This window comes from Wyeomyia smithii, chromosome 3 (assembly GCF_029784165.1).
Source record: "Wyeomyia smithii strain HCP4-BCI-WySm-NY-G18 chromosome 3, ASM2978416v1, whole genome shotgun sequence".
Lineage (NCBI taxonomy): Eukaryota > Metazoa > Arthropoda > Insecta > Diptera > Culicidae > Wyeomyia > Wyeomyia smithii.
In genome coordinates, this window is record NC_073696.1 from 241,340,009 (window position 1) to 241,361,611 (window position 21,603).

Sequence of the window (21,603 nt, forward strand, 5' to 3'; positions counted from 1 at the left end):
CAGCAATTGAAAATTTTCACTACAAATTCCATTGTGCTATCAGGGAGATGTTTGATTAGTATATTAAAGATTCCATCGTCACCAGGTGCTTTCAAATTTTTGAAATTTTGAATAATTGATTTAATCTCATTCAAGTTAGTTTCAATTATTTCTGCAGGTAAAAAATTCTGGGAAGAAATTAAATCAAATTGACGTGTGACTTCATTTTCAATTGGACTCACAAAATTCAAATTTGAGTTATGAACACTCTCAAACTGCTGAGCAAGTCTTTGAGCCTTTTGTTCATTGGATACAAGAAAACGTTCACCATCTTTCAAAACTGGAATAGGCTTTGAAGGTTTCTTAAGAATCTTCGACAGCTTCCAAAAAGGTTTTGAATATGGTTTCAATTTTTCAACTTTAGTCTCAAAATTCTGATTCCTCAGAAGAGTAAATCTATGTTTAATCTCTTTCTGTAAATCTTTATAAATAGTTTTAAAAACAGGGTCACGAGAACGTTGATAATGACGTCTGCGGACATTTTTCAAACGAATTAGAAGTTGAAGATTTTCGTCAATTATTGGTGAATCAAATTTCACTTGAGCCTTTGGAACAGAATAATTCCTGGCATCAACAATTGCACATTTTAATGCTTCCAAAGCGGAATCAATATTCACTTCGTTTTGCAAATCAAGCTCGTTATTGGAATTTCTCTCAATATGAGTTTTGTATCTTTCCCAATTAGCCTTGTTATAATTAAAAACAGAGCTCATAGGGTTTAAAACTGATTCATGAGATAAAGCAAAAGTTATTGGAAGATGGTCAGAATCAGAGTCAGCATGTGTGATCAAATCACTACATACATGACTTTGATCTGTTAGCACCAAATCAATTGTTGAAGGGTTTTTACAGAAGAAAAGCATGTAGGACTATTCGGAGACAAAATAGAATAGTATCCTGAAGAACAATCATTGAATAAAATTTTGCCATTGGAATTACTTTGAGAATTATTCCATGAACGATGTTTAGCGTTAAAATCGCCGATTATAAAAAACTTCGAACGATTTCTGGTGAGTTTTTGTAAATCACCTTTAAAATAATTTTTGTGCTCGCGTGTGCATTGAAATGGTAAATATGCTGCGGCAATAAATATAATCCCAAGTTCAGTTTGAACTTCAATTCCCAAAGTTTTAATAACTTTCGTCTCAAGATGGGGAAGAGCACGATGTTTGATTCGGCGATAAATAACAATTGCAACTCCACCGCCGGAACCCTGAATCCTATCATATCTATGAACCACGTAATTGGGATCATATTTTAATTTTATGTAAGGTTTCAAAAATGTTTCAGTAATAATTGCAATATGCACATTATTTACTGTTAAAAAATTAAAAAGCTCATTCTCATTGGCCTTCAATGAGCGAGCATTCCAATTTAATATATTAATTGTTTTATTTAAAATCATTGCTAAATTTTAAATTAGAATCAATTTTAATAGTAAAATTTGTGCCTATTTGAATGGCTTCAAACATTGATTTTGCCTGCAACATGGCGTTCATAAGATCGAACATTGCCTGTTGCAAAAAAGAAAGTTTACCTGCCGTAATAGGCCCCAGGCAGTTGACATTAGAAAAAATATTTTCGGCAGCAATATTAGCTGGAGTAATAGGTGTACAATTATTTTCTAGCGTGTTTTGCTTACCCATATTAACGGTCATTTTTAAACTACCAACACTAGGCGGTATAATGTTCGAACTACCTGTAACCTGTGCATAAGTTAAACGGGTATGCAAAGGACTAGGTAAACTATGCGTCACTGGTACGCTTGGAGAATTTTGTTTTGAAGTTTATTTTGAATTTTTTTTTTTTAAGGTGGCGGGGAAATCTGCAAACAGACACCTGAGAAGAGAACTCAGGGTGTGGGGATGAGACTGGGGGAGAGATGCTGGAGTAGTTACACTCGCCCAGGCACCTACTGATCCCTGTCCCGACCCACTAAAACCCCTCCAGTCTCCAGCCCTGGTCTTCCCGGAACGACGGTTAAGTATTACGTCGGGGAGTGGCTTTTGTGCGTGATGCACCCTCTTTACTCTTATAACCTTCTAGCTAACTACCTGGAGACTGGTAATTAGCTACCACTGGCGTGTTGGTGGTTGACCCGCCACACACGTTGCAGCTCCAGAACAATCTGAGAGGCGGCCGCGTTCCAGATGTCCGGGTCGTCGCACATCCTCCGGACTAGATTGTCCGGAGTAGTGCAAGGCCCGCTCACAGCCATCATGTTGCTCCTCGCTCTTACGAAACGGGGGCATACGAAGAAGACATGCTCAGCAGTCTCCTCCTCCTCCACGCACTCGAGACACATGGGGGACACCGCGTGTCCGAACCTGTGCAGATATTGCCTGAAACAACCATGGCCTGACAGGATTTGTGTCAGGTGGAAGTTCACTTCACCATGTCGTCTCCCGACCCAGCCGGATATCTCCGGTATCAGTCGGTGCGTCCATCTGCCCTTTGTGGAGTTGGACCATTCCCGCTGCCAGCGGAGCATCGAGAATGACCTTCTGGTACCTCGTATGCCCCTTGTGTCACGTTGGTCGAAACACTCTCTGTCCTCCTTGATGGCGATGCTGATAGGCATCATGCCGGACAAGACACAGATTGCATCGTATGACACCGTACGATACGCACTCGCAACTCTCAGGCACATGAGCCTGTAGGTACTTTCCAGTTTACCACGGTAACTGTTAGTACCTAGCGCTCTGGACCACACTGGCCCACCATACCTAAGTATGGACGAAACCACGCTGGCAAGAAGTCTTCGCTTGCTGCCATAAACCGCTGAGCTATTGGACATCATACGAGATAGTGCTGCAATAGCCGATGAGGCCCTCTTACAGGCATAGTCGACGTGACTCCCGAACGTGAGCTTGTCGTCCACCTTAACCCCCAAGAGCTTCAGGGATCGCTTCGAGGTGATGGTGCAGTCTCCGACTCTGACCACCGCCTGTTGCTCCGATTTACGGTTGTTCACAACCGTGACCTCCGTCTTATGATGCGCGAGCTCCAGTTTCCTGGAGCGCAACCAGTCCTCGACCTTGCGTATACAGTGCGCGGCCGTCAACTCGACCTCCTCGATAGACTCGCCGTAAACCTCCAGCGTTATGTCGTCTGCAAAGCCGACGATCACAACCCCTACAGGGAACTTGAGTTTCAACACTCCGTCATACATGACATTCCACAACACCGGGCCCAGGATAGAACCTTGCGGAACTCCTGCGGTAATTGGGACGCACTTCTGACCCTCCTCCGTGTCGTAAACAAGTACTCGATTCTGGAAATAATTTTAAAGAATCTTGTACAGCGACACCGGTACATGGATGCTCCTGAGCGCGAGCGCTATGGAGTCCCAACTGGCACTATTGAACGCATTCTTCACGTCGAGCGTGACGATTGCGCAGTAGCGTATTCCCCTTCTCTTGCGCTGGATTGCTACCTCCGCCGTCTTGATGACGGAAGAGATTGCGTTCAGCGTGGACCTGCCCTTCCGGAAGCCGAACTGGTTACTTGCCAGACCGTGTACACCCTCCGTGTACCTCACCAGTCTGTTGAGGATGATCCTCTCAAGCACCTTGCCCGCGGTGTCCAGCAGGCAGATAGGCCTATATGCCGATGGGTCCCCTGGCGGTTTGCCAGCCTTCGGCAATAAGACCAGTCTCTGCCGCTTCCACCTGTCCGGAAAGAGACAGTCATCCAGGCACCTCTGCATGACTGCCCTGAACAGCCCGAGGGCCGTTTTTATCGCCAGCCTGATCGCCAGGTTAGGGATACCATCCGGTCCCGGTGCCTTGCTCACCTTTAGGGATTTGGCGATCACGATGAGTTCCTCATTCGTAACCCTTGCCTCCTCCCCTGCCTCGACACGGCTGTCGTCGCTCACGGATTGGATGCTCGGCAGGTTGGCCGACCATCTCTGGTCTATGTCTGAGATACTGGAACGTCGGACGTGAGACACGACCGCCGGAGGCCAAGGACTTGGCTCGTGGCGTGGAAAGAGTCCCTCGATACGGTCCAGCATCGCTGGTGATCGCTCTGCAGGCGCCAGCGCGCCTTTAGTCTTGGCCATTACGATCCTGTAGGCGTCACCCCACGGATTTGTATTGGCACTCGCACATACCCTATCGAAGCAGGCCCTCTTGCTGGCCTTTATCGCACTCTTTAGCATCGATCTTGCCGAACTGAATGCTGCGCGGCGCTCTGTCCTCTCTTCTTCGTTTCGCGCACGCTGCATCCTCCGTCTTGCACGGAGGCACGCACTGCGAAGGTCGGCTATCGCGTCCGTCCACCAGTAAACCGGTGGCTTTCCATTCCTAGGTTGGCGAGTCCCAGGCATGGTGGCGTCGCACGCTCGCGATAGCATAGCAACTAGTTGGTCAGCAGTCGGGCGGAGCCAACTGCCCCCCTCGCGCTCCCGTCTCATTGCCTCTTCGAATACCTCGGCATCAAAGTGTGATGTCTTCCACCCGCGAACGGTCGGAGTGTTGGCTCTACCCGTCGCTTGCCGCCTCTCGTTGTTGTCTACACTATAACAGACCGCCTGGTGGTCGCTATTAGTGTAGCCATCGTCTACCCTCCAGTTCTTGATCAGTCCTGGGCTGGAGAACGTCACGTCGATGATCGACTCCGCACCATTTCTGCTAAATGTACTTTTGTTCCCAACGTTGGCCAGATCAAGGTTGAGCTTTGCAAAAGCCCCCAACAGGATCTGGCCCCTCTGGTTCGTGGAGCGACTTCCCCACTCAACAGCCCAAGCGTTGAAGTCGCCCGCCACCACCAACGGCGTTAGGCCCGTTAGCTCCATGGATAGCAACTGCAGTAGAACACTCCGTTCACCTTAGCAACTACGTACCCTTCTTCTGAGGTTGAGACAACCTCCTGAACCGGGAACTTGCTCGTCGTCCATATGGCCGCCAAACTGGACCTATCCGCAACCCAGTTACCGTTTCCGGGAGGGATGCGGTAGGGATCCGATATGACGGCGATGTCCGACAACGACTCAGTGGCTGCTTGAGGTAGCAGCTGCTGAGCCGCGAAGCAATGGTTCAGGTTCAGTTGCGTCACCCTAACGCCCGTGGTTTCGCAGCCGGCTTACCGGCTGGGCACCTGGGGCCTCCCATAAAGTGTTTGGCGTCCCGTTTCCCGGAACATACCATGCACTTGGGAGACTCCCCACAGTCCTTTGCTTTATGGCCTGCACCTCCACATCGCCTGCACAGCTGGCTCCTATCGGGCCCCTTGCAGGTCCAGGACTTATGTCCGCCCTCGAAGCACCGGAAGCAAATGTCTGGTTGCTGAAGTATGCCCAGAGGACATACAGACCAGCCGACCTTCAACTTGCCCTCTTTCAGGGCAAGGTTAGCGTCCGCCGACGGTAGTCGGAAGGTAGCTATCTGGATCCCCGCCGGACCTTTGCGGAGGCGGATTGACTCCTTAGCCACCTCCACCCCGCACTTCGCTTTTAGGGCTTGTGCAATGTCGCACCCCTCAGTGATTTCGTCCAGGTTTTTAAGCTGGAGAGTCACTTCTGAGGTGAGTGCCCGCACTTGCACCTCCTTCCCTAGGACCTTTTCAGCTACCGTTTTGTAGGTAGCCCCCTTGTTCTTGGCGTCCTTCCGGAGCTCAAGTATCATCTCGCCAGTGCGAGATCGGCGAATACTCCGCACATCCGCCCCCAGATCCTTGAGCTGGGTTTCCCCCCTCATCTTCTTCAAGACTTCTGAGTACTTCGACCCATCCGTCTTGAGTATGAGGGCATCACCCCTACTCCGCGCCTTTTTGACCTTTTTTGGTCCTCTGGCCGCTCCGCCATCATGTCGCGTCGCACCTTCCCGACGCTTCCTACCCTCTACGGTAGTCCAAGGGTTGCCCGTAGCCTCCACCTGTGCCTTTTCCGCGGTGGACCTTGAACCGGTTGGCGTGTGTTCCCGTGGGAGTAGCACGACCAATCGTTTCTTGGTGTTCCCGGGGTTCCCGGGGGCTGATGTCCGATGTTTTCCTAAAACAAAGATGGCGACTTTTGGTTTCTGGAAAGCTGTATACAACTATAAAAAACGTTTACAAACCTCCAAACATTGGTTTTTCCGGAACCAGGATGACCTTTAGAAACCAGAAATAAAAGTCCAACGACATTTGTTAAATTCAATATGGCGACTTCCGGTTTCAGAATTTCACGAAAAACGATATGTGCTCTGCAATATGTATATTTTCGATATCAAGATGACGTCCAGAATCAAAGTATTTATTTCGGGCGCAAATTTTTGAATCGTACATGGCGGATTACATGTTTCGGAAAGGTTACTAGAATACAGAAGAAGGCTTGGACGTAATATTGAAACGTTGTTTTGAAATCAATTCCGCAATTTCTGCTTTCTGTCAAGCTGTGTAAAACTAACTAAAATGGTTAAATAATGTCAATATTTCTAGGAAGAGAACTATGTTCAGAAAATGATAACGGGCGTCCAACGCTATTTTCAAATTTAAGAAGAAAAATATTCAAATACTCCCTGATTGGTCATAGCAGACTCCCCAAAACCGAAAATTGGTGTCCGAACGTTTGGTATAGTGAGTGTTGTTTGTCTGCATTGGAAATTATTCAAAACTTGAGGAAAATGTATCTCCAAATTGTTAATTAATTCGTTAATACTGATATTCAACTTTAAGGATGATATTGATATTGTTTACACAAAAAAAGTAAAACGAGAAGACATAGTAAGGAATAATTTTAACTATCAGAGGTGAGCTTAGGCTATTGATTATGTAATTTCAGTGTAATTTAAGTTTATTGTAAGTTAATCAATACCGTCGAAGATGCTGATAAGGCAATGCATTTTCCAACGGAATTTTTGAACTCACCCAGTTGGAATGCCTCCGCATCGATTGTTAATCAACGAAAATGGTGGTATATAAGCAAGTTTATAGCTAAAATAGAAATATTATTTGAAATGATGGGTTGGAAAAAATATATGGAAATATAGAAAATTATAGAAAAAGCAGAAATTTTTACACGAGCAAGGCCAGGTACATTCAGCTAGTTCTATATAAACTGATGACTTTTAAAGCAAGGAAGGAGGGTTGTGGGTACGTTTCCAGCAGTTTTGAGATCTCCAATGAAATATACAGTGGTCAATGACACATAATAATTGAAACGAAAAGTCTTCTCAGGCTGTTGTATGTTTGTTTTTCGAAACGGTTTTCAAAAACTTCCTAATTTAATTTTACAGTAGTTTCGTTATTTTGTGACACAGTTTCAGTGTTTTATTGTAATGACCATTGGTGTACTTAAGAGTAGTTATTCTCAATAAATAGTAGGAGGGTGGTATCCAAGACACGACCGCATAGTTGACGTAGGACTACAATATTTTTATATTTTTATTTTGAAGCTATGTTTGATTTGAGCTCGTTTTACTTTTGTAGTTTGCTTGATTTATTTTAACCAATTTAAGCTCAACATCTTCCAAAGGGAAGTTATTTTGGTTCGGGTGGTAATATCAATTATCTAGGTCGTCAGCCCAAATTTATCAAGCGACACCTCAAACGACTTGAAACTAAAACTAGTTCATTGGGGGCCATTTCTACTGTTAAGGTCGTCTTTGACCATTTAAAAAGTCATGAAAAAAGAACCGTTCATTGTTGGCATGGTTCGATTTTGGCAACAGAAAAAATTCTGGCGTTTTGCCAAAATCGAACGGGGTCTGTATTTTGATTATTTCTTTGCAGCACTCTATCTTAGAAAAAAAAAAATTCTCTCTAACATTCACAATGGTGCAGAAACCAAATTTAGGGGGAAATTTGGGTCTAGAGCTCTATACAATGTTTTAGAAAAAAACTTTTTTTTACAAAGTTACTTAAATTATTGGACCTATAAAATTGTAGAACAAGGTATTCTATCTTTGATGATGATGATGATGATGATGGTCCCATCTCATACCCCTACATCGGTTTGAGCTGGTCGATTTATCTAAGTAAGATATTATATAGAGTCATACAATGTAACCAGTTGACAAACAAATAACGGACTGGTTATTAATACAGACATAGTAACCCTTCAAAAGAATACCAATAATTTGAAAATAAATAAAAAATAAACGATTTTTCAATAACATTGATCCAAGGCTCATCCAGAACGTTTCCAACCCGAAAATTATCTGGACTTGGTTAGGAATTGAACCTAACATTTAGGAGCGTTAACTAATCAGAATTGGTTCTGGATAACGATCCAGAACTACGAGAGAGATCCTATGACACTATAATTCCCGATAACGAGCTCTACAGTCCACAGGCAAACCCAAGCCTTTTCAGTTTTTTTCTCCGAACCCTTTTTTTAAATCGTAAAAGCAAATAAATTAAGAAAATAAAGGTGACAGCAACCCAAAAAGCAACTTATCAACCCGTTATGCTTTTTGTTTCAATTTCAGGGGTTTAAACCTGATGTACTCAATATCCAGATTGTCTATGTCAGTCTACGCGCGCGTGGCTCAAACATGTGTAGCCGACTCATTTTTTTTTTAACTCTAATATTAATTATTATATAACTATATTCAAACAAAAATTCATCATCATCAATGAACATAATAACTTGATGTACCCAATAAATTAGAAAAAAAGTTTAAATTTTACAATCTTCGTCATTAATTTACAAAAAATTCTATATAATCTGTCTACAAGACAGACTTTATGTGTGAAATACAAAGCCTTTTAAACTCCGCCATTGTTGCTGAACGTTTTACTTGTCTTGGCATCGAATTGAAAAAGTTTATTCCTTTGTACAACAGAGAGTTATGTGATCTTCCGAATAAAAAATGTGGTGTTCTAGCATCATCCGCGTTTCTAGTGTTGTACCTATGAAAATCACTTCCTCTATCAATTCGATCACACAAATAGCGAGGCAGCATATTATTCAAAATCTTATATAGAAACACCATTGTCAAAAAATATACTCTTTGCTTCACAGAAAGCCATTGCAATGCGTCCAGCATAAAACTCGAGGAAGTGTATCTATTACATCTTAATATTAATCGCATTACTTTATTTTGTAAGCGCTGCAGTCTCAACATTTGTGTATTGTTTGCAAGAAATATTATGGATGAACAAAAATCTATATGTGGTGAAATGATTGACTTATAAAGACTAATTTTACTACTAACAGTCAATTCATTTTTCAAACGGCACAAAATACCGTATTTTTTCGCCATTTTCTTGATGACATTATCCATGTGAGACTTGAAAGTTAATTTGTCATCAATAATAACTCCAAGATACTTTAATTCATTTACGCGATCAATCGTCTCACCATCAATTACAATGTTTACGTCTGGTCTGGAGTTGGCAGAAGAAATAGTCAAGTACTGTGTTTTACTAATATTCAATTTAAGCTGTTTAAACTTTAACCAATTCGCCAGATAATGTAAATCTTGATTCAAAAGTGCAACAATATCGTTTGGATTTTTCGCTGCAATGAACAAAACAGTGTCATCGGCAAATAAATTTATATCGCAAAATCGTAAAACTCGCTTCATGTCATTAATATAAATTATGAACAAAATGGGCCCCAAAACACTTCCTTGCGGTACACCAAGTGTATTAGCAATGGAATCCGATTCAAAGTCATTGAAACGAGTCTTCTGAGTTCTAGCACACAAATAGCTTTCAAACCATTCATATGCTGTCCCTACGATACCAAAGCGCTCCAATGTTTGCAACAATAAGGGCCTAGAAATTGTTTCAAAAGCGCGTTTTAGATCCAAAAATACAGCAAGAATAGTTTCTTTAGCCTCGATTTTTTCTTTCCATTTTGCTAACACCAGATTCAATGCAGACTCACAAGAGTGCCCCTCTCGATAACCTGATTGCTCTGGAATTAGCAAATCATTACGATTTAAATAATCCATCAGCTGGCCTTTTACAACAAGTTCTAATATTTTCTCTAATGTGTGCAACATGTTAATGGGACGGAACTCTTCGGCTTTATCCGTCCCAGTAATCTTGGGGATAGGAACCACAAGTGATTCCTTCCAAACTTTAGGCACGTGCCCTGTTTGCAGTGATTCATCAATAAGGTCCAGCAGATCGTGTCCAATGACATGAAAGCCATCTTGTATAACTTTTGCGTTGACATTGTCGATACCAGCCGATCTCTCCAAAGAAAAACAAATATCTTTCAACTCTGCAAAAGTAATAGGATAAAAACCATCAAAGCTACAGTTATTATTGATCGGCTGTATTATCTCGTCCGGCTCATTGACCAAATCAATGCTATGATTTATCGATTGAACACTGTTAACGAAATAATTGTTAAATTTATTTACTATTACTCGCGCCGATTGTTCTTCTAAGCCATTAAAAGTTATGGATTGCGGGCTACAATCTTTACTTTTCATTAGTTTCTTCAAAATTTTCCATAACTGTTTGCTGTTATTTTGATGTTGATCAATCTTCCGCTGTATATATTCACACCGAGCCTTTTTCAAGGCACGTGAATACATGTTACGCGCCGCGGTGTACCTATACCAATCATCGTTACTGTTACTTCTGTAAAACTGCTTGTACCTTTTATCTCTTTTTCGTTTTAAACGCAGAAGATCTAAAGTGTACCAGCTGTTTGCATTATGCAAGTTTACATGTTTTTCTAAAACTAAACTATTGGTACATTCTTTCAGCGTGTTGGTAAGAACAGCTGCTTTATTGTCCAAATCACCAGTTACTGGTTGAAAATCCAAGCTTCTCGAAACAAGTTGAGACACTGCTTGTTTCGAATATCTGTTCCAGCACTTTATCTTTACTTTATCATCACGGTTTTGGTCATTCTCAATAAAAACAAAAATTGTCTCATGATCTGTAATTTTGTAATCGGCCTCTGTAAAGGAATGAACATTATCAAAATTTGAAAACACGTGATCTATTAATGTACGAGATTGTCTGGAAATTCTTGTATATTGACAAACAGTTTGTCGCAAATTGAAAAAATCTGCTAATTGCTTTAATTGATTCGAATTTGGTTCATTAAGCCAATTAATATTAAAGTCACCAGCGATAACGTTTAATTTATTTAAATCTACAAAACTCTCCCACCAGTTATCTAAAATTTCCAAAAAACGCTGGTCACTTGAACTATCTACAAAAATTAAAAAGTTAGATACTTGATAGCATCGAAAATTTTGGTCACCCTAATTTTTGATACTTTTTCAATAAGCGCTTTATCATATGTAACAACTTTGTAGAAGAAAGTTTTTCTCTAAAATATTGCTATAGAGCTTTAGACCCAAATTTCCCCCAAAAGTTTCTGGACCATTAATGAATACCTTTCATTCTAATACAGCGAGTTTTCTTTGATACGCAGAAAGGCAACCCTCTATAAAATATTTAATTGAGTACGATTTAGTAGAAATTAAACTTCCTTCTATATCTATTTGTCGTGTTGAAGTTGGCTCACTCACCGATCACAAAGCGGTTAAGATGTCACATAGATTTTTTTCCTGCAGTTACAAGCTCGTGGAAAAAATATCGATAACGAATTACACTTTTAGTAGAAAATGTATATTCACAGAAAATTTGAAATTGAAATAGAAGTTTATGAACATGTTAACATTTAATTTAGGCCAATTTAAATATTTCAATAGTATACAGAATTAATCAGAAAAAAATTGATCAGTTTCAAGATACCAAAGAACAACCATATTAACCATATAAAAATACCATATTCGAAAGTTATATGTCCGTTATCTTCGAAAATAAAGTGGGCTAGAATGATGAACAACATTAGCCTCAGCAATTAATGTTTGTATAGCGTTGTTCAATTACAAGTAAGGTTATGGAATGTAATATTTTCTTGCAAATGCTAATTCAAAAGAATTTCCAATTGGAAAATACAAATACTAATGTCGGAACTCTAGATCAAGATGAAATGAATTTGGTTTTCCTCTTGCAACTAGTATCGTCATATTAGACTAAATTCATCTAGTTAGTAAAATATAATCATCAGTACAGCTTGTTTAACTACCTATTCAAAGATCTGTACGGAGCATTTTGGTTTTCTATTGTCTTTTCAATACCCTATATTCAGTTATTTGAATAAATCTGAAAAAAGCAGAGTGTAGAGTTCAGAAAAATCATATTGAATTCTGATATTTGCTGCTATACGAAACAAGAAGAAGAAGAAAACACTTCAAACGACAATTCGATTGTGTTCCACGCCCCACTGTTCGTCAATAGCGGCAATGTAGTTTTCACTTGGCTTGACTGCACGAAAATGAATATTGAGTTTTTCTGCACTGATAGACGACGAGTAACCAGCGCATGCATTGCTCGGTGCAGTACTGTTGCCTGTGCCATCATATTTTCCTTCAATACATCAGTTTTATTAACATTAACATATATATTAACAACAGAACGTAATACTGTCTGATAGTGGAGGTGGATACGAACTTTCCGAAAAAGTTTCACCTTCAAGACATCAAAATAGTCTAGGCTCATGGAAGCTAACATTAGTTGACCTATTGGGACGGGGAGATTCTGTCAATTTTTTTTTTGCCACTGCTGTACAGGATATCACAGCAGGCATTTGGTGTGTCTATTCATGAAGTCTGTGCCAGGCGTGCTCGCATATGATTGGTACATTGTTGGTGAGAATTCGACCTTGAAACTATTATTCAATTTTCACTGTTTAACAATGAAGTGATAATGAAAATTTAAGAATTACAAAATTGTCCATCATATCATCAATCCAACGACATATTGATTATTGTGATCCATCATGTGGTTACATCAGTATAACCGTTTGAAATCTTTCATTCCGACGTTACATCTTGGTTTTAGTTTCCACGGAATGTATCTGGATATAGTGCGGTTAGACGTAGTCCTACGTCAAAAAAAATCCGAACGCTTAACAAACAAATTAACTTACAAGTTCGGTGTTTCTACATAAGGTTCAATGAGCTTACAAGTACATAAACACGAAAACTTGATCATTGTCGATAAATTCAGATGTCTACAATCACCTATACAGTGTTTAATCGTAATTAATATCACAATCAAATCCACAATTCAATGCACTCAATTGTCACCGTGTAAATAAATCTCACCTGCTCACAACCGGTGTTATCATCAGCATCCAGTAGTTTACTGAGCCCGTGCTCCCGCTGGAACCGGAAGACGTCGAAGCGGTCGACAGGATACCCTCCGAGCAGAACCTTTTCACTATTCCTAGCGGTCCGCCAACTGCGTCAGCCTTGACCCCTTCATTATCCTCACCAAGGTTAACATTGTGATTTGGATTATTCACCAAATCACCATCTGTAGAGCGTCGCACTCCTGATCCACCGTTTTGTAGTAGAACCGCACGGTCGTACGGGACACCACCAGCGACACGCGGTGGATAGCCATTGAGATGAACCGAAATCGACGGCACATGAACGGAAGGTGACGGTAGATTACCACTGCCGCAGGATTGCCGCCGTAAACCCGGGGCCAAATTGGAGTCCTCCGAAAATACAGACGGTAACCGCAGAACTCGCGAGGCCATACTAGATGTACTTTCAAGTTTTCCGAAACATTTTCCCTCGCGGTGTACACGCCAATAGTCGAATTTGGTTTGGGAAAAAATGATCCTATCGCGTCAGAAGTTGATTCATAACTGTCGTCCTTGTCAAACCGAGCTGGTGATAATAATCGAGAATGGCACGGTTGAAGTGCAGCCGGCGACAAACCACCTCTGGTGAAGCTGTTGCCGCCGCCACCGCCGCGAGAGTGAGAGTTTGGTCCTTCTCATGTTAATGGTAACGCAAAGCATCGTGTGTGTATCCCACTAGAAAGACAAGGGCAGGAAAATGCTGGCTAATAATTTATGCGAGCCTTGAGTAGCATTCAGAACATCGGTCACCCTTAATCAGTTTGATGAGAGTTCGACCTGTTGCATCGGTAATTACAAACCTGCTGATCTGTAACGTGAGACCAGTTCTTTTGTTATGTAACGACTCTTATTATAGCTGTAATTAATAGTATTGATTCATTACCGCTTTCGGGATAGGAATTTCGAGGAAAAACAACGCAAATCTTTGCGCTATAACCAAAGATAGTCCCGAAAGACTTCGAATGAGAAGCAGAGAAGCAATCATACATAATGGATGCAGAGTTCAGAACTTATCAACCACCCCACTCTCTGTTAAACGAACGCTTTTCTTATTATTGCCGGTGACTGCACTCAATACAGAATATTCTAAACAGCCGTTCCGATTGCGTCCATTGCGTGTCATACCTCTATACTTGCGAGAAATCACTTTGCCGTGCATACACATATCCACCAGTAATCTCTTTCCGGTGTGGAAGGTCAGTCGCACGTCAACCCCTTTAGGAAACAAATGGGAGGCCGTTGTTTGTACTGCTAATAACGGCACAATACGCAAAACACCCTCTCACGGACTGCACCGGCATCGGCACCTGTTCCACACCGATTCGACTCGATACAGCGACTTATCCGGTGGGATACAGGCAGCCGACACGGGTTGACCTCGATTCAGTCGCAGCCACATCCAGTCTAGAGGTGTTCATTAGTCGCGCCAAGTGAGTGGAAACTGCTCCAGTACAGAGCGTCACTAAGTTTTCAACCATCAAAGTACCTGTTTCTCCACTTTTTTCCAAACTGATGGAGACGGTGGTGTTTTACTGGAAATTGATTGCTCAGTTCGTTTTTTTTTTGTGTATGTTCAACGTTGAGTCTTGGGTTGTTTTTGTATGTTGAGAGTATGAAATATCGAGATAAAATATTATAATAAAAATTTGCTCCAGATGGAGGTTTACCAAAAGATAAAACCCCTTGTTCTAGTTGACAAGTTGACTGCCTCCTATTGTTTACTTTCGCTCTCGTTTATTAAAAATGTGAACAATGTCAATGACCCTATCGCGCCAGAAGTTGTGGCCAACAAATTTGAAACCTCAAAGTTCGTCCTCCAGCATGTTAGTGAATTAAAATTAAATATGAATAAATTTGTGTGGATAATTTTTATGAACTGTTAATTGTCAATACCAAAACACAATAGTGTGCATTAATACTGATATTAATATTGAAAAAAAAACCGAGTTTTACTTAGTTGAATCGATGTTAACATATTTGTCGATGGATAACCGGCCCAAGGAAAGGAGAAAAATTATTTGATTTGCTGCACTCACTTTCTGTGAGGTGGCGTAACGTTTTCCACGATAAAAACCCGCGTGGTTTTCCAGAAGTAGAATAATTATTTCCACTAAAAGCAGCAATTACTTCGAAAAATATTTTTATGATGAGCATTCATGTAAAACCCTTAGTGTTTCTGGAAATGGGCAACAAGTGTCTTTGACGCCTGAGTGTCCTAACAATCCTGAGTGAGAACCCAAGTGACCAAAAGTTCGGATAAAAGTAGATTTCACAGCCTAATCAGCCAAACTAACGATCATGAATAGAATTCTATTCAGCTCGATTTTTAAGTAACTAACCGAACTTTCAAGTTCGCATTTGATGAATAAACTTCGAGTAGCATGCAAAGCAGCTTCTAAACCGAACTAGAAAGTTCACATTTAGTTCGGTTAGGGCGCTGCATAGAACGCTATTCAGCTTGAAAACAAAACTTCAAAAAATTCAAAATATTTTTTTTTTCAATTTCTTGTTTCCCTAACCTCACCTAACGTATCATTATTAATGTTGATATTATCCCATGATAAGCATATGTACTGGAAAAATTCTACATCAGAAGAATAATGCCTGGTTTATTTATTATTAAATTTTAAGATATTTTTGCAACTTACCACTCACAACACAAGCTTCGAACTCAAGTCCTCCCCCTTTGAAGCCTAGATCCATACCACTGCTTCGTTCCCGCTATATGACGTCAGCATCGATTTTACTCGATGTGCTGATTTCTCGTCATTACCTACATGGTCATTGCTAGGAACACACCGGGTCTCTCTTTCAGCTTGGAAGTTCAGATAAAGTACACGCGGAACTTTATGTGAACTCGGAAGTTCAGAAAAGGCTGACGCGGAACTTTTTTCGAACTTTCAAGTTCAGCAAAAGTACACGCGCAGCGCGATGTGAACTTACGTCTGACAGTTCTCTAGTTTGTTCTGATTTCGCTGCAGTTCGCTTGTAATGTGATTGAAAAAGGTTGTGAACGTTGTTGTGAACAAAAAGGTTGTGTACGCATTATTTTCGTTCCAAAAGTGAATTGAAAATTATTCTGGTAAGCACTTGTACAAAATATGATAAATGTTGAAAATCGATTAAAACTTCTTCGGTCAATAGATATGCCGTTTGCCGTAGTCGAAACGACCAACGCTTTGGGACGTAGAGAACTCTCAGTGGTGCCTGAAAAATGGATACGGACCTCCAAAACCGGCAGCATCATGCTGTGGCCTAACGTTAGGAGAACCCAGGATTTGAACAAAATGCTCAGGGATGAGAGTATCTCGCCCAAAAAGTGTGGCTCAAGTATAAATGTACGGTGAAGCGAAGTAACCTAGCGTCTTATGATGTGGCGATGGGATTGTCGGCTGAATTGTCTGGTGAATCCTCGTCAGACATTCAGTGTGTAACCCAACGGAAGAAAAAGGCTAGTAGCAAGGGACTAAATAGCTTCCAAAACTTGTTGGTACTAGACAACGGCAGTGGAAAACACATGCCTTCGTCTCCACCGTCTCAAAATCCAGATTCTTTTTCTTCTCTGCTACAACTATCACTCAGAACAAAACAACCACCAGCAGCACCCTTACAAGTAAAACCGACTGAATCAAAATACCACGCGGCGGTAGCTCACTGTGTCACACCATCAGGAGGCATCAATGAGCCACCCGAAGAATGCGTATATGTGACTTACGAAGCTATGCCGGACCCGAATGTGCTGACAGATACCACAACACAGGCATTATTAAGAGAATTTTTCAGCCAAATAAATCATCGGTTGGATCTTTTGGAGAAGCGGACAGCAGACATCGCTACGCAGAACGAATACATTCTTGATGCCTTACGGAACCTAAACTCCAGGACAGCGAGTTTTGAAGAACCTCCAGCATTCTACTTCAATCCTATTGAACGAGAGAAAGAACTCACTGATCTGGAGCTTCAGTTGGCGGATAACAACTACAGATCGAAGATGGTAGGAGATAACTACCAGTATCGTTGTTTGTGGTTGTTTGCAATCTGCCACCGCGTTTATTCATTGTTTTTTTTTTGAGTAGGGTAGCGAGCGGCTACGGTAGTGTTTTTTTTCGGCAAGTTTCTGCATAAAATTGCTGCAGAAAACCTGCCGAAGAAAACCACTACCGTAGCCGTTCGCTACCCCAGTTTGTTCTTGTTTATGATCATGGCCTGTCTTAAAAACTTCCTAACAAAAACAGTTATGTTGATAGCAAAACAGTCAAGTAATAGTTACAGTTGGGCAGAGCTTCCCACCATAAACAACGATATTTCTCTTAATCTAAACCATTATAAAATAAACAAAACAAAAAATCTGTACCTTCATTATATTTTATCCGATAGGTTAAATGGTTGCGAGTGAATTGTACCGGCGACTGTGCGGAAAATCGCATGTTAGGCGTTCTTGACATGCTGATCAGCAAAAAAATGCAAACGCAATGCACCTGGACTGGAGCCAGCCGTTTAGGACCAAAACTGGCAATCATGCCAAATCGTAACATTTTGCAGCTGTTCCAAGAGACAGGAAGTGACGATTTGGAAGTAGTCACCCAACAGAAGTTGGCCAGCTTTTTCATGAAAAAGCTGAAGAACTCCCTTAAACGTCTGGTCGCTACAGGGGACCGCAGAGGAACCAGACATGTTAGAAGAAAAACGACTAACAATCAAGTGGTGGATCGAGAATCAGTTCTTGCGCCAAACGATGCTATTTCAAGCCAGCAAGGAAAACTTGATTAACCAGACAACCAAGTTTTGGAGATAGAATCAGCTCCGGGGCCAAACGATGCTGCAACAAGCGGGCTGCAAGTATGGGCTGATAAATCGGCCCAGCGTTGCAGTGAGTCCGAGACTGAAACAAGTGCCGGTTCGGTCGTCGATTCATCAGATTCCTTAGACCATACTGACTTGGTATCTGAATTTGCTGAATAATAATAATTGCTTATTCATTCAATTATATTTGTTTTTTAAAATACAGACAAATTTAAGTTTTGCAAACTCCTTTAATTAATTATTGTATGAATTAATGGGACGAACACGTAACTATTATTCAACTCCATTGCAACTAATTTACATTTAATTTCTTGGCAGTTAATCTTCGAATTTGTCTTAGATAAACTATTCTTAAGACTTATATAAATATTTAAAAATGATGAATCAAATGGATAGGTAAAGAAATCTTGTTTCGAAGACACAATTTTTCCATAAATTTCCAGCTGAGAGGATTCCAAAACATGATCGAAACGTACAATTTGGTTTCTGTGGGTAAGAAACCATCCGTTTCTATCGGAATTATCTAAAAAAAAGGTTTCATTTACATCTACTACATTTCTTCGGCAGGCTCTCACAGAAGGATAGCTTCGCTGTTGTTTCTTGGCTCTCTCAGAGGTGTAATATTCTGTAGAATTAATTTCGGATAACCTATTCACGACCTGTTCGAGGCTTTTCCATCCGCTTCGAAGAAGGTGTTTTATTTGCTGTAAAGCATTTTTAAACGGATATGCTGAAAATGTTTTCAACGGTCCAAAACGCTCAACTTCATCTACAATATGTAGCAGATTGTGTACGTTGCTAGTCAAATACTATTCTCCATAGAGTTCCATGAACTCAATGACAAATTCCTTCAACATCTTTCTAGCAACATGCCAGTTGGATTTGTAAATATTTGAAGATAGCATAGTAACCGAGCAAAAGAATGGTAGAAAGTGTTTATAGGCATCGGATGGTAGAAAGTCTTTAAGTGTCACAATACTTGCGTAATGTAAAAAACTACTAAACTCTGAGCCTTTCCAATACGACAAGTATTTCATTCCACGTAGTTTACGATGGATTTCAGAGGGCAATCGAATACTAATATCTTTGAAATTTCATCAGTTTGTTGCGAAGATAACTTTGTTGCAAAACCTAATGTTCCATCTCTCCACCCAAGTAGTAAACGTTTCATGACGCCAAGATCAATTAGGTGCAACCGATCTCCAACGACAATGTCTTCAGTTAGATTTAGGTTCGGTAGTTTTACCAAAGGTGTGGTGGCTTTTTGATGGTGGTTGTAAGCATTTTGCCTAAACTTTTCATCTGTCCGTTTAGCACTATTTGTAAACGTAAGAACAACAGTCCGTGAATCATGTGAGTACTCCCCTTCACCCTCACACTTCAGACAACCATTTTTGGACTTAAAATTAGCAACACCTGGAATAATATTATTTTAAAGTTTATTTCAACTATCGAAAAACATTCAACGAGAATATACCTTTGAGAAACGCGCGTGCGGGACTATCACAGATGAAACATTTTAACGTAACGATAATCTTGTAAGTGTTAATTGAAAAACCATTATTCAGCACATCAATCAGTTCTTCGATTGGTTGTTTTAGAAATTCATCAAGGCTGGTTGGTTTGGTTTTACCATAAAATATAGCAACTGGCATCGGTGCAACTTCAGGCATTTCAACAATATTAAACAAGATAGGCCAAAATTGTAGTTTACTGCTTTTGAAAATCGGAATCCCATCAATGTTAATGCGAATTGAAATATTTAATGACCGATCTGTGAATCTGTGAATGAAAAATATGAAGGCTTGTTAAATAAAGCAAAAAAAAAAGGATCTTACCGAAAAAAATCGCCCAAACACCATTTTATACCTCTAAACCAATACTGTCCACCAGCAGTTTCAATAATTTCGGAAGTTGCTTGACGAGATGTTTTCATTAAAGTTCTTGCTGAGCGAGGCAATCTTTTTCCATCAGTTTTTCTTCTTATTATTTCTATAATAAGATTTATAGATTCATGAGACTGGTTAGTTCTGAGAGCCCAATATCTGCAGCATTCACTCAAATCCATGCGATCCAGTACATCACTGTTCTTTTTATTTTCGAATGATGAGTTTAAATCATCGAATGATTCATCATCACTGCCCCAACATTCATCGACATCACTGTCGTGGTTTTGAAGTATATCTTCTTCTACCAGAAATTCACGGCTTGCACCCGGTTCAAATTTTCTTTTGACCTGCACATTTCTGGGTATCTGAGTGCATGATTGATTTTCTGTAAGGTAACAATATGTTTACATAGCGAAAGAATTTAAGCACCCTAATATTACCTATTGGAGTTATAGCTTTGTTTTCTATTTCCCATTTCGACAAAAGTTTTTTCCGATGATAATAAAATAATCCACTTTTTTTTATTGTTTTTGAAAAACTCATTTTTGTCACTAGTCCTGAAGCACGAATTTAAATTTCACACCTGAAAACTTCATTTGCGTCAAAGCCGAGCAAAGTATCAGTCAGAACTAAACATGAACTTTAAAGTGGAAATGAAGTACGACATAGACTTCTCCTGAACTTCCATGCTGATTAAAAGTACGGATAAAATGCGAACCGAACTTCAATTCTGGTGGTTTTGAGGTTCACGTGTGAACTTTATGTGAACTTCAAAGTTCCAATTGAGAGAAGCACGCAGCTTCTCATGAACTTTAGTGCTGATTAAAGGTACGGATAAAATTCTAACCGAACTTCAATTCTAGTGGTTTTGAAGTTCACGTGTGAACTTTGTGTGAACTTTAAGGTTCCAATGAAGAAGAGCAAGCAGCTTCTCATGAACTTCAAAGTTGCTTTCTAGTACTGACGGTACTTTATTTAGAATGAAGTTCGGTTTGTAAGTAGTGGGTCCTGTTGTTCAGCAAGAAAGTTCCGCGGAACTAAATCCGAGCTTTATGTGAACTTCTAAGTTCGTTTGTTAAGTGAAATTCGTACTTCTGGTTGCTTGGGAATTCACAGGATACCTATAAATCGGCGACAAAATCATGAGAGAAATCGTTTCCGCGATACAGACAAATTCTGTGTAACCATTAAACTGTTCTGAGAGTTCACGCTCAGAATTATATGTGTATTGATTAGTGTAGTGTCTACGAACAAGCTAAAGCGAATCTGATCGTTTTCATTTCTGCGAGTCCTTCAAAGTGAAAGGTTTCCAATACGATGGATTTTGTGAGCAACCCTAGAAATTCTATGCGAATCCTAAGTGTTCGTCCGGGTTGATCAAATTTTTTTTTTTTGTTTTTTTTATTTATTTTGATGCAATCTCTAATATCGTGTAAAAATATATATTCACATCACAACTATTCGTGCATTGCTCACTAATTATTGAATGTTTTCATGGTAATATTGTAACGTTTGCGGTAAAAAATGGACTTTTTTCAAATGGTAATGAAAAAAAACTAAGATAGATAATTGAGTTGCATAAATTTCCCATGGAAGGTAATCATGTTAGCTTCCTCGCAAAAAAATTCTACGTCCTTGCGTGCGGCCTTACGGCAGTCAACCGGAACATTCGCCATGGCGGAAGAAAACATGCGTGTATGCATGTTTTTAAGCTCTTTCTTCGTTTTTTATATCAATTCCTCCTCCGTT

General features: G+C 40.5%; 1 protein-coding gene and 1 pseudogene across 1 annotated transcript in view; one reads left to right on the forward strand and one right to left on the reverse strand.

The window, feature by feature from the left end:
• The window catches only part of LOC129730017 (uncharacterized), a 48,037-nt gene extending 34,300 nt beyond the window's left edge, over window positions 1-13,737 (reverse strand). The window contains exon 1 of the mRNA XM_055688965.1: window positions 13,116-13,737. Coding sequence (XP_055544940.1) covers window positions 13,116-13,555 — 440 coding nt within the window. The 5' untranslated portion in view covers window positions 13,556-13,737. The remainder of the gene's footprint in view (window positions 1-13,115) is intronic.
• Window positions 13,738-16,308: 2,571 nt separating this feature from the next.
• Window positions 16,309-17,932, forward strand: LOC129729153 (uncharacterized; annotated as a pseudogene).
• The last annotated feature ends 3,671 nt before the right edge of the window (window positions 17,933-21,603 follow it).